Consider the following 13,557-nt stretch of genomic DNA (forward strand, 5'->3'; position numbering starts at 1 on the left):
CTTTATTTTGCTTAAAACCACTTGCACTTTTTTTATTTGCAACCTGCCAACTGGAAATGTTTGCCTTTTTTGTGGCAGACATTTCCAGTATAGACCAGTTTTGTTAACATTGTATATTTGGTTGGCTGTAAGATTATTGTCATTAACAAGCTTCTCAAATGTCACACTGTATTCTTTAGCTGCCTCTGTGTTGGCAGACTGTTTTTCTCCTGCAATGTCTAATTTTATAATTCCATGTCTGATCTTAAATTTAGTTAACCCTCCATCAGTAAAAGCAATTGTTGTATCAATGCCAATTTTTTCTTTAAAATCTTTTGCTTTGGCAATAATCAATGACCATGATATAGCCATACCTTCCAATCATTTTAATAAAATCCACTCATGCAGCACTTTAAGTTTTCTAATTTTGGCTTGTGTAAACTTTTTCTATCAGCTATCTTATTGTTAGGTTCTGAACATGTAATAAATTATAAAAGTTTGTGCTTCGAATGTTTAATATCATGTAGTTGACAATCCAGTATTATATTCTGCGATTAATACACTCCTACTTATGCCTCATCCTATTTTCTTTGTTTTATCAAGTTTGTCACTAAGCTTTAATGTTGTTCTTCTTTTCTTCTCTGTATGAGGTTTATTAACTTTAGGAGCCATAGTGAGGAGTTTTTAATTTAAAGTAAATGTAAACAGTGGTATAACCCGTGATATCAGTACAGAATTCACTTTCAAAATGGTGAACATAAACAAATACAGTAATCATGTGACTTGCTGTTTTCATTTTAATTGAACAGTTTACTGTATCTTATCAGATTGATCAGACAAGTTAGCTCCTTAACAAATCCATGCTGTGACTGCCATATAACTGTATTCCTGTGCATATGGTTCTGCATTACTTTTTTAACCAGTGATTCCATTTTTCCCTGGAACTGAAGTCAATCTTACAGGTCTGTAATATTGACTTCTATTATCCCCCTCCACTTTGAATTAGGGATACATTTGCACATCTCTAATCCATAGGGATCTCCTCTTTATTCAACAATACTCTTATAATTATGGCTAAAAGTTTGCTGACCTCTTGGGCTGCCTCTCTCAATATAATTGGATAGATTTCATCCATCCCATGTGAATTATTAACATTTAGTCTCTGTAATTTCTCTTCCACTTTCCTTTCAGTTATCACAAAGTCATTTAGTTTCTGTTAAAATTTAATACACTCCTGGCATTGCCATCCCTAAAATGTTCCTCATGTGTGAATGTAGATGCAAAATATCTATTCAGTTTGTTAGCAACCTGAGCAGGGTCACCAACAGTTAAACCATCAATATCTAGCAGAACAATGTAGTTCACCCCCTTCCATCAAGTGTTTACATAAGTCTTTGCCAGTGACTTCTACCTGAGTTTGCCTAATCTACTTTGTTACTTGATTGCAGACTAATTTATACCTAATGTAGGTTTCTGTATATCTTGATAATTCATAAGCATCCCATGCATTTTTCTTCTCTGCCACAAGTCTCATCAATTCATCTGACATACATTGAGGTGCTAAGCCTCGAACAGTATCTCTTAGATGGTATAAAACACTTAACTGTTACTCACCTGAATGCTTCCCATTTAAAATTCATCGTTGGTAACATCATCAGTTGGTCCCACTGAATAGATTTTTAAAAATGTCATTATAGTCACTTTTAAGAAAGCAAAAGCCATTCCTTTGCCTTTAACATTACATCTTTAAGTAATTCCTACATCAATACACTGCAATTACTGCCATTGGCTAAGGTAAAGAAAGCCAACAGGAAATTTACTGAACAAACTGGTTTGCCGCTACCACAGTTTCTCCCTGCATTCTTGGTAAACAGCTGTTCTGTGTGTGTTATCGGTAATGGCAGTAGAAGTCGAGAAACATATATTGAGTGATATGTAGGCATGACAGATAATGCAATGATTAGTTTTTCCCATTATTAAAAGCAGATTATTGGAGTTCATGAGTATTTTGCTAATTAATACACTACTGATGAGAGTAAATGGGTCTGTAGTACTGGGATCCATTGCTTAAATATAAATATAAATACACATATTCAGTAAAAATTTTAATACACATTTAATTACAAATGGTTTGCAGCTTTCAAGGCTAAACGGGCCTCTTCGTCAGAAAATACTAACAGAATGGAAATGTTAGAGACAAAATTTTGAAGGATACAGTTGTGCATGTAATGAGGCATGCGTGGGCATGAGGTTGGCCATTCAACCACTAGTTTGGTGTTCATTGTTGCTGCATGTGTGGTTATGCTTCCAGCACTTATCTAGTCTCAAAACAGTTGCCTCCAAGATAAGGTGTAGTCTCAGCCTCTTGCTACTGTTCACAGTTCTTGAATTACATGATATATTAAGTGACTCTAGCCAGAGGTGCTGCACAAGAAAGGGGCGACCGGAGTCTTCATGTTGGAAACCAGAGAACGCAAGTTTCTACCAGGTAGCTGCATGCATTTTATATTGTATTCTCGGATTTTTGAAATCTGGCTCAACATGCCTAAATGTATCTACCACCTACATTCCCTACTATTCAGATTTCAAAAATCCTTCGAGAATACAACATAAAACGCATGCAGCTACTTGGTAGAAAGTTGCGTTCTCTGGTTTCCAATGTGAAGACTCCAGTCACCCCTCTCTTGCGCAGCGGCGTAGTATATCACATAACCTGCAAAGATTGTAACAGCTGCTACATAGGGGAGACTTCGAGACACCTTCAAGACCGCCTTGCTGAGACTGACCAATCCGCAATAGCGGAACATTTCTGGTCGACCCACCACGACCTTAATCCCAAGTGTGACTACGAAGTGATTGACCAGTCCCAACACTTTCGCCACCGCCTCTGGCTAGAGTCACTTAATATATCATGTAATTCAATTTTTTTTTTTTTTTTTTTGATTTGGTAGTTGTTGGCGCATCGGCTTCTGTGGCCATATTGCACCTCCCAAGGTTTTTGCAGTACTTTGATCCAAGCCCGAGGCGGGATTCGAACCCGCGACCTTTGGGTTGCCAGGCAGGCACCTTACCCACCTGGCTAGCCCGGTCGGCGTGTAATTCAAGAACTATGAACCACAGCAAGGGAATGAGACCACACCCTATCTTGGAGGCAACTGTTTTGAGTCTAAATAAGTGCTGGAAGCATAACCACACACATCCATGCAGCAACAATGAATACCAATCTAGTGGTTGAATGGTCAACCTCATGCCCATGCACGCCTCATTGCGCGCACAACCGTATCCTTCAAAATTGTCTCTAACGTCTCCATTCCTTTAGTATTTGCTGACGAAGAGGCCCGTTTAGCCTCAAAAGCTGCAAACCATTTGTAATTAAATGTGTATTAATATTTTTACTGGATATACATATTTATATTTAATACACTTCTCATTCAAGACAGATTCAAGTAGGCTGGTGGAAAAAGGTTATGTTACACTGGAGTGCGCACCCTAGTTAATGTCACTAATTCAGGATGGACAAGCAATTAATGATGTCCGTAATCGGTAAAACTTTAGAACAGGGCAAAAGAAATGTGAGTTTTTAATAGACCTTCATTTTTGGACAGTGAAATAAGGTTAGGTTAGTTTATGCCACTAATTCGGGACGGATTCAAGCAGGCTGGTGAAAAAAGGTTAGGTTATGTTACGCTGGAGTGTGCACCCTCTTCTGAAGTTTTATGGGAAATAATAGAAAAAGAAAGAAAGAAAGATTCTTCATATGTATGCATATCATAACATCAGTCAATCACTGAACACTACAATGTTATCGTCTTCTGTGTTCACGCAACAATTTATTGTTCTCGACTTCTACTGCCGCTACTGATAATACATGGAGCGTCAAACCAGTTTGGCCAGTAAGTTTCCTGTAGTTTACCCTGGTTCGCATGCTGGCGTTCTTTACCTTCGCCCTGCCATTTAGTATTTCTTTTATCTCCAGATTCTTAGTACATGAAGAGGTGCAGCTGCCGATAACACTGGTTGAAAAAAAACAAACAAAAACATCTTTTTCACTCCCTGTTAAAATTCAGGGTGATTCTTGTAGATTTGACATTACTGAATTTAAATATGGCAACCATGTTGCTGTAACGCCTACCGATATTAAGGGGGAAGGGATTAAAGTCAAAAACTCAGTTTCTAGTAAAAAGGATTTTATATATTTTAAGAAAATGTTATATACAGTACTAAACATTGAACAATGGGTCTGTTAACCTTATTCTGTTTACAAAAAAATGTTTATTGATAACAAAACACTTATTTTGTAATTTTTTGTCTTTTATAATTGCCCATTTTTGTCTCTTGTACGAGATTCCAACATTAGTCTGCCAACATATATTGACTCCACTTTCCCTGGTATCTTTTTACCATTTGAGAAATATCTTGGTGAAATCTTTCACCATGTTCATCGGAGACAGCTCCCAAGTTTTCAGTAAAAAAGCCTAAACGGGAAGTAGGAAATGAGGCTTTAACAACACGCTGCATCCCAACTCTCTGTATGCTAAAATTAGCTCATCCACAATTTCACTGTAATTTTGTGATTTCTAATTGCCTAAAAAGTTCCGGCAGATATTTTCGAATGCCTTTCAGGCTCTTATTTCTGTAGAATTTAATTTTTTAGTGAATTCCTCATCTTGGAATAGTAGTTTAATTTGAGAACCCACAAAAATTCCCTCTTTTATCATGGCCTTACTGATTTGAAGAAACATTTGCCTTCAAACAAGAAAATCCTCCTTTTTTGTCCATCACTTTCACAAATTTTTTATAAAACCTAGCTTGACGTTCAGTGGAGGTAAATAGATTTTTGACTTATCCACAAATAGATTTTTGACTTGTCCACTATACCTCCACTACATTTTTGTGTAGGTGTAGTTTCTGAATGGTCTGCCTATTTTTTTACCCTGTAGTGGCAATCATTCACTCGGATGTCCCACTCACATAAAAAACAGTGGTATTTAGCGTATCCACCTTGCAACATAGTGAGCAAAGCCACCACTTTTAGGTCGGCACAGATTTGTATTCTTAATAGCATATTTTTTGCAAAAGAATATGTATGTTCTTGTAAATTTCCATCACATGAACTGCGTGAGCCAAAAGTATGGATATATACTTATTTCCATTATGAACTAAAACTGCACTGCTTTCAAACTGACCTTGGATGAATCAATGAAAAGCCTTTACTGCTCAGGGATGTGCTCCAGATATAACTCTTTAATTAATTCCTGGACATTGTTACAATACACCAAAGCACCATCCATGGAGGAATGGTGTGGAACCCATCCATATATATATACTGGTAAAGAAATTTCCAGAAGGCTCACAATGTTTCTAGAGCACTCTCAAAAGTTCCAGAACCTTTCACAAACATCCTGACCTTTCGTCTGCACATAAAAATATTCTAAAACATTCTGGAACATTCTCGAATGTTGTAGAAAGCTTCTGAATACTCTAGAAATCTCCCAAATGTTTTAAGAAAATGAAAAAAATAAATAGATAAAATACAGTCGAAGCTCTTTATAACGAGCTCATAGGGAGATGAGAATAATGGTCATTATATCAGGAGAAAGTTATATCGATCATTCATAAAATCAGCAACAAACCAAGTAAGCTAGAGAAGACTGCCCTTTAACAAATCCATGCTGTGACTGCAGTATAATTACATTCCTGTCTAGATGGTCCTGCATTACTTCTTTAACTAGTTACGCCATTATTTTTTATGGAACAGGCCCCTCTGATCTCATACAGTATGTTTGACATGTTTAAACAGATGTGTATGTTGGCTGTGAATGGGTATGTGAGGATAAAACATACCATCCAATCATCCTCCAACAAATCCATCTCCTGATGTTGAGCCCATTATTGAATTCATCATGCAGTCTTGGACTAGAGACGAGGTTGTTGTTGTTGTTATTTTGGTTTTTAGGAGCATTAGCAACTAAGGCCATATTTCTCCGGGGATATGCAGTGGTCATTCCCTGACCTTTCCGCATCTTCTGTATTTAGTGGTCATGGGCTCGAACCCCGGTCTAATCAAGAAGCATGTGCTACACACTGCTGCCCCTGGCTACGGAGGCGCCTAGAGATGAGGACATAATGTAGTGTTAAAAAACTACATAGGTGGTGAGCAGGTCCCTGTAAAAGCATGACCTTGTGGACATTGCAGCATAAACTGTATGTTTGTATGGTTCCAATATATATTGAAAATTCTCTTTTTGCTCATATTAATTAAATATTTATAACTATGAAGAATTTTTATTATTAATATTAAATATTAAATATTGCTATTTAATACTAAATATTTATAAATGGTACACTCCTTGGCATGGGCACTGGCAAGATATTTTGCAAGGTGGTGCATGTGGGAATAAATTTTTTGTTCACCAAATTTTTGAATACATGGAATATTTTAATTAAGTCAAGTTTGACTGATTTACGTGTACAGCTGAGCCAAATTTTCATGATCGGTGGGAGAAAGTACTTGTATTTTGAAAAGAAAGAATTTGTATTGTTTTAATGTTTCAATAAATTAATGAAAATGTTAAAAATTGTGTATTACTTCGAAATCCAAAGATCTTGCACTTGCACTACCTTGCACCATGCTGCTGGCATCCATGCTCCTTGGCATACTTTGCTGTACTTTTCTTCTGATGTATTTTATGTTACTAATACCCTGGCATATTCTGCTAAATTGGGGAGAAGTGTAGACATCGACTTCATGTAAATAGAAAGAAATACAATTACTGCTAATTCTAGTATGGCTATCTTTTGATAGAATTTGTCAATCTCAGACTTTTTTTTTTTTTTTTTATCTTCCTCATTTTTTATTCTTACCTCTCTAGGAATATCTCTCTTAATAAATTCCTTGTCTCTGAAATTGTAATAATAATTTAACATGCATTTAATAACTGCAGGTTCTGGATAGCCTTTCTGACCAGGATGAATATTATGATGTGGTCGATTCTTTGGAGGAGCAAGGAATGGAGAGGGTAGTACAGTTCTTTATGTCTAGGAGAGGAACAACAAAAGAGCTGCTTGAGCAGCTACAAATATATGAGGTATGCCAATCAAAAAAAAAAAAACTGCCATAGAAAAAGTTACCAAAAGTTGCTGAAGTTCATTGTTTACTATCAACTACTTGGAAATGGCTAATTGTAAACTTCCAAATAACGATTAATCACACAGAAAAGATGCATGAAGAGCTTATTGGTGTTACCTAAATCAATAAACTGAGAAATCCATATGTGAATAAAAAGCCTATATTTTTATTTTTAAGCTATTTATAAATCATGTTATCAATTAAGGCATAGTTCTCCTTGACTTTTTGATGGAGAAGAGTACTGATTAAAATTCAATACATCTTCAACATTAAGACTTGGAGGTTTCTGCAGTTACACACTGAACTGTCATTATCAGCACTTGTTTTATACTGTTTGGATGTCTATAATAATAATAAATGCATTTAATAAAAATGGCTAGCAAAAAAAATTATTTTTGTACCTACAGAGCAAAATTTCAGATTATTAGTATTAGTAGTGGCAAATGATGCAAGAAAGCAAGTTTGCATGGCATTGGCAAAAAAATTAAATAAATAATAAATTTAAAAAAATAGTTCTATTCTAAAAAATAGTTCTAATCCTATCTAATAGTCTACTTTTCTATTTCTTACTTGGATATTTTAAAATTCCCCTCTTTTGATGGTGAGCTACTTCCTGCAACCATCCTTCTTCGATTTCAATTTTTATCTCTCATGTATATAGTCAAGAGGAAGGATTTCATAAGTATTGAGCTTACTCAATCCATTCTAAGCCTCAAACAACTGAGTCAGATCTTCTCGTAGGTGCCTAGTCTCCAAATGTTGCAGTTTGCAGAACTGAAGACTCTTGATAAGTGCACCTTTTTGTTCCCCTCACTAATCTTGTTACTCAATCTCTACACACGTTGCAATGGCTCCACATCATTCCTAAAATGAAGCTTCCAGATCTATATGCTGTACTCAAAATATGGCCTAGCCATTAACTTATACAATGGGATAATCACCTCCATATCCTTGCTTGCAAAATTTCTGTATATCATTGACAAAACTTTATGAGCTGTGATGCCTGTGTGCACTGTTCTGAGAAGTTAATGTCTGACTGCACAATTACCCTGGTCTTTTTCATTATCAATACTCTGAGTGTGGTACTATACAGTTGGTGCATTAATCTGGGATTGCTGTACCTGTATTCAGTACCCTACATTTTTTAATGTTAAACTTCAATTGCCACATCTCAGCCCTTCTGCCTAATTGAAAGATCTTGTTGCAGTAGCATACTCTGATTACTGTCATTAACTATTCTGCCAACTTTTGTATTACTTGCAAACTTAGGCATTAACCCTAATATGCTTTCATCAATAAATACAGAAAAGAACAGTGCACTCAGCATTGAACCTTGGGCATATCCACTAATAACATTAGTCTAAGAAGAACAGTATCCATTGATAACAACTCTCTATCTTCTCCCTATCCATAACAATAAATTGCTATTAATGCCACACCTCTCCAATTTGTACAGCAGTCTTTTATGTGCAACAATATCAAAATCTTTTAAATTTAAGTATATAATGTCAAAAAATATTTTTTGCATCCTGTTCCTTTTTTACTGCATCATAGCATGCAGTTCATTATTGGTCAAACAAGATTGCCCATTAACAAATCCATGCTGCGACTGCAGTATAATTGCATTCCTCTCCAGATGGGCCTGCATTACTTCTTTAACCAATGACTCCATTATTTTTCCTGGAACAGAAATTAATTTAACAGGCCTTTATTCATATCTTTTTTTTTTTTCCATATCATCCTTTGAATCTCCCCCATCCCTTTGTGAATTGTGGATACATTTACACATCTCTAGTCCACAGGGATCTCTCCTGAATCCAAAAATGCTCTCATAATTATGGCTAAGAGTTTGCTTATCTCATTTGCTGCCACCCTTAATATAATTGGAGAGATCCCATCCACCACAGGTGCCTTTTTTATGTTTAGCTTCAAAAATTTCTCTTCAATTTTCCTCTCAGTTATTACAGACTCATTTACCTCCTTGTTAGAATTTGATAAATTTTAGCATCTCCTTCCCTAAGAATTCCTCTCTTGTGAATGTAGCAAAATACCTGTTCGGTTTGTCAGCTTCCTCACAGGATCATCAACAGTAAAACCATCAGCATGAACTGGACCAATGTGGTTCATTCCTTTCCTTCTGTTGTTAATATAAATAAAGAAGTATTTGCTGTTTTTCTATTTATTCTTTGCCAAAGAGTTCTTATAATTTGCCTTAACTTGCCTAACCTCGTTTCTAAATTGATAGGCTTCTCTGTCACCTGATAATTTATATGTATTTCATGCATTTTTCTTTTCCGCCATAAGTTGCATTAGTTGTTCAGTTCTAAGCCTTGAACAATGTTTCTTGGTTGGTATACAAAATCTAGTAGCTTCTAAGATTGCTTCCCTAAATACTTCCCATTTATAATTCAGTTTAATCTGATTAATAGAATTGCTTTCCTTAAATTGCTGTCCATCTCATTATTTTGCAAGATACATTTTTGCCAAGAAAAGCTACATACTACATAGACTCTTACTGTTGGTATATTTTAACCCATGTGGTGCATTAGTTTTGCAGTGTGAGTGGGTTTGTGGAGGATCATTTCGGTCCCCAACGCTTAAAAGCTTATAACAATCATTTAGTGTGTTATTCTTAACAATCTTTTAGTGTGTTATTCTTGGTAAAACAGATTATTTTTATTTTTTATTTTATATTCCAGATCTGTGCAAACATCTGTTTTATCACTTTTAACATAGGTAAGGAAATTTTCTGAATTCATTCACAACATGAGTTCTGTTCGTTAAATAGGTAGTTTTTTACTATTACTAGGAAACCAACCTTCTACCTGTGTAGCAGGTTGGGTTTTCTGATAGGTTAGGTTTTTCACTGAAATATTTTTTCTAATAAAACAGGCCTACGTGCTCTGGATTCATAATGCGAAAATTTATTTTTATTTTGTTACACAGAGCATTAATAAACTACAATAAATAAATTAGCTTTCGGCTGGGTGGCAGCCTTCATCGGATTAAAATACTTGAATGGCAGTTGGAATAGAGATGCACTGCCAGGATGGTGCGTGAGGCACGTGGTTAATTGTTTGTTGATGTTTGTGGCTGTGACGTATGGTGGTGACGTGGCCAGCGTTTGTCTATGGATAGAATTACTGACTCTGTGATGGGGTTAACTTGACAACCACTGTTCCTGTTCAAAGCGGTGTCCGAGCATTTTATATTTAGCGATTCCAACCAGGTACGCCTCAGGTAATGGTGGGACCTGTCCACAACCACGACATCGCGGTGTGGGTCGATGTCGTGGTGGGTTGTCCAGACATGCTCGGCGATAGCTGAGTGTTCTACATCTGCCAAACGGATCGCCCTTTTATGTTCTGAGAGACGTTTCTCGAGTCGACGTCCAGTCTCTCCAAAGTAGCAGCTCGTGCAGTCACGGCAAGAGATGCGATAGACCAAACCACTCTGTAGAAGGGTGGGGACAGGTGATTTTATGTTGAAAAGGAGAGACAAGAAACTGCGTTCTCTCCTTTCCAACATAAAATCACCTGTCCCCACCCTTCTACAGAGTGGTTTGGTCTATCGAATCTCTTGCCATGACTGCACGAGCTGCTACTTTGGAGAGACTGGACGTCGACTCGAGAAACGTCTCTCAGAACATAAAAGGGCGATCCGTTTGGCAGATGTAGAACACTCAGCTATCGCCGAGCACGTCTGGACAACCCACCACGACATCGACCCACATCGCGATGTCGTGGTTGTGGACAGGTCCCACCATTACCTGAGGCGTACCTGGTTGGAATCGCTAAATATAAAATGCTCGGACACCGCTTTGAACAGGAACAGTGGTTGTCAAGTTAACCCCATCACAGAGTCAGTAATTCTATCCATAGACAAACGCTGGCCACGTCACCACCATACGTCACAGCCACAAATATCAACAAACAATTAACCACGTGCCTCACGCACCATCCTGGCAGTGCATCTCTATTCCAACTGCCATTCAAGTATTTTAATCCGATGAAGGCTGCCACCCAGCCGAAAGCTAATTTATTTATTGTAGTTTATTAATGCTCTGTGTAACAAAATAAAAATAAATTTTCGAAATATTTTTTCTATTGCCATCTCACTGGCTATTCTGATATGAACTACCTGAAAATTAATTGTTTTGATGCGTAATTTCATTCACTGAAGTTATAAATTTGTGTTGCAAGTACTCCAGCCCCTCATGGTTTTTTGGGAATATGCTTACAGCTGGATATGGTCCTGTGATTTAGCAAACAATGCATAGAAGTTATAATTAGATAGTGTATTAACTGCTGTGTAAGTGACATGCATGGTAAAAAGTCAGAAATTAATGAGATGAAACAATTTTTTTGCACAACTAATTTTTGATAAATTAATTTTAATTTATTAGAACATGCAAGTGTGCACATGTCATTTAGGCACTTTACTAAATCTAAAATCAGTAGACCTATATTCTATTAGAAAACAGAAAACTGATATTAATTTTAGATTTGGTAAGGTACCTAAATATATATACAGCTGCATGTTCCAATAAATTAAAAGTAATTTACCAAAAATTACATATATGTAAAATAAGTGTTTTACATCATTTAATAGAATATTAATGAATAATCTCAGTGTATCTTATGAACCCATCCAGATATTATTTCAGTTGTTAAACAAGCTTATACAGCATCAGTTCAGTAATCATTTTGCAGTGTTTTCCTAAAATAGCAAAACATTTTTTTTAATTAATTCACAGGAAAGAATATATTCAATAAAGTACCTATTTTTGTGTTTGCTATAAATTCATTAACCAAATTTCCCTTACATAACTTGAAAAAAGATCATGATATCAAGGGGTGGTTAAGGTACTCCCTATAGAAGTGGCCAGTGAGCCAATATTGGAAAATCAGTTTGCTGACAGAGCAAGGGAAGAGTTAAGCATAAGTAAGTTGCTTGAATAGTAGGCTGTTTTAACAGTGCAGTTCTATAATAAGTAAATGTGAATACATGTATAACATAAATATGAATACATGCATCCCTTGCTCTTGTGTTTTTTCATATGCTACTTGTTTAAGGTAATACTGTTTAAACACTGTTTTAATTGACTTTTCATTATTGTATTCCTTAAGCATATTAATTAAATATGCTTAAATATGTAGAAAATGAAAAAGACCTGGGAGTAATTGTGCAGTCAGATATGAAGTTTTCTGAGCAATGTAGACAGGCTACTAGGGCAGGTCATGGGGTTTTGTCAATGATATATAGGAATTTTGCTAGCAGGGAAAAGGAGGTGATTGTCCCTCTGTATAAGGCAATGGTCAGGCCACGCCTTGAGTACTGCGTACAGGTCTGGAGGCCTCATTTTAGGAAGGATGTAGATTTGCTTGAGCGTGTACAGAGAAGAGCAACACGATTGGTGAGGGGAATGAAGGGATCCTCTTACCAAGAGAGGCTTAAGTTCTGCAAATTGCAGTGGCTGGAGACTAGGCACCTGCGCGGTGATCTGATTGAGGTCTATAAGGCCTTGAATGGGTTGAGCACGCTGAATTCTGATGGGATCCTCCCACTTGTTCAGAATACGAACCTACGTGGACATAAGTTCAAATTAAGAAAGGATAGATGTAGAATAGATGTGCGGAAATTTGCCTTTAGCCAGCGGGTGGTTAATTGCTGGAGCAAACTTCCATCTGTCGTTGTGGAAGTTGATAGGTTAAATAAATTTAAGGAGGAACTGGACAGGCAGTTGGAGGGTATGGTGTGATTTTTTTTTTTTTTTTTTTTTTTTTTTTTGGCTGATGCTGCATAAGCTCCTACACTTGCTTTCTTGCATCAAGTGCCACTACTACTACTACTACTACTACTACTACAATAATATAAAAATATATGCACTTTCACAATGGTGGGACTGTTAGTAACTGTGAGTGCAAGACCTGAATTGCTGCACCTAATATACCATAGGTGACTTCCCAGGTGTGAACCAATGTAAGCAGGAGTTGAGGTGTGGTGCTAGAGGAATGCTGCCCTTCTGTGTTATCAGGCAATAGATGACTCTTATTAAGAAGTGCAGTTTTACCACTTTGTATATTGGATGCTTGAAGTGGTGAAACCCATGTTTAGTCACCAGAGCAAAGGTTCGGCAATCCCCCAATCCCTTCCATCATGCAGTACAATTGATGTCTTTTGAGATTATGATGCATAATAGCAAGGGCATTTTCAAGGCCACATTATGTCAAGGAACTAGGTATATTCTTGTTGTGTATATGCCACATCAAAAAATTTCGTTACTTACTTCATACCTTCCCCCATTTTTACTTTTCTACTGAATACATCATGAATAATAAAACTAATAGAACAAACGTAATTGTGAAAATATCTAAACCTCCCAAAAACTTCCTCATTCTGTTCACAAATATATAAATATGATAAATTACTTTCACAAAATACATGTA

At 36.5% G+C, this 13,557-nt stretch overlaps 1 protein-coding gene across 2 annotated transcripts in view; it reads left to right on the plus strand.

Annotated features, from left to right (window-relative positions):
• Window positions 1-13,557, plus strand: part of LOC150080881 (uncharacterized) — a 597,772-nt gene that overhangs the window by 229,099 nt on the left and 355,116 nt on the right. For both annotated transcript variants that reach the window (XR_016547378.1, XM_090381140.1), the window contains exon 11: window positions 6,924-7,067. Coding sequence is in view for 1 of the 2 variants with exons in the window: in XM_090381140.1 (XP_090237266.1) it covers window positions 6,924-7,067 (144 nt within the window). In the remaining variant the exon portion in view is untranslated. The remainder of the gene's footprint in view (window positions 1-6,923; window positions 7,068-13,557) is intronic.

This window comes from Mastigoproctus giganteus, chromosome 9, assembly GCF_048544385.1.
Source record: "Mastigoproctus giganteus isolate SK-2022 chromosome 9, ASM4854438v1, whole genome shotgun sequence".
Taxonomy (NCBI): Eukaryota; Metazoa; Arthropoda; class Arachnida; order Uropygi; family Thelyphonidae; genus Mastigoproctus; species Mastigoproctus giganteus.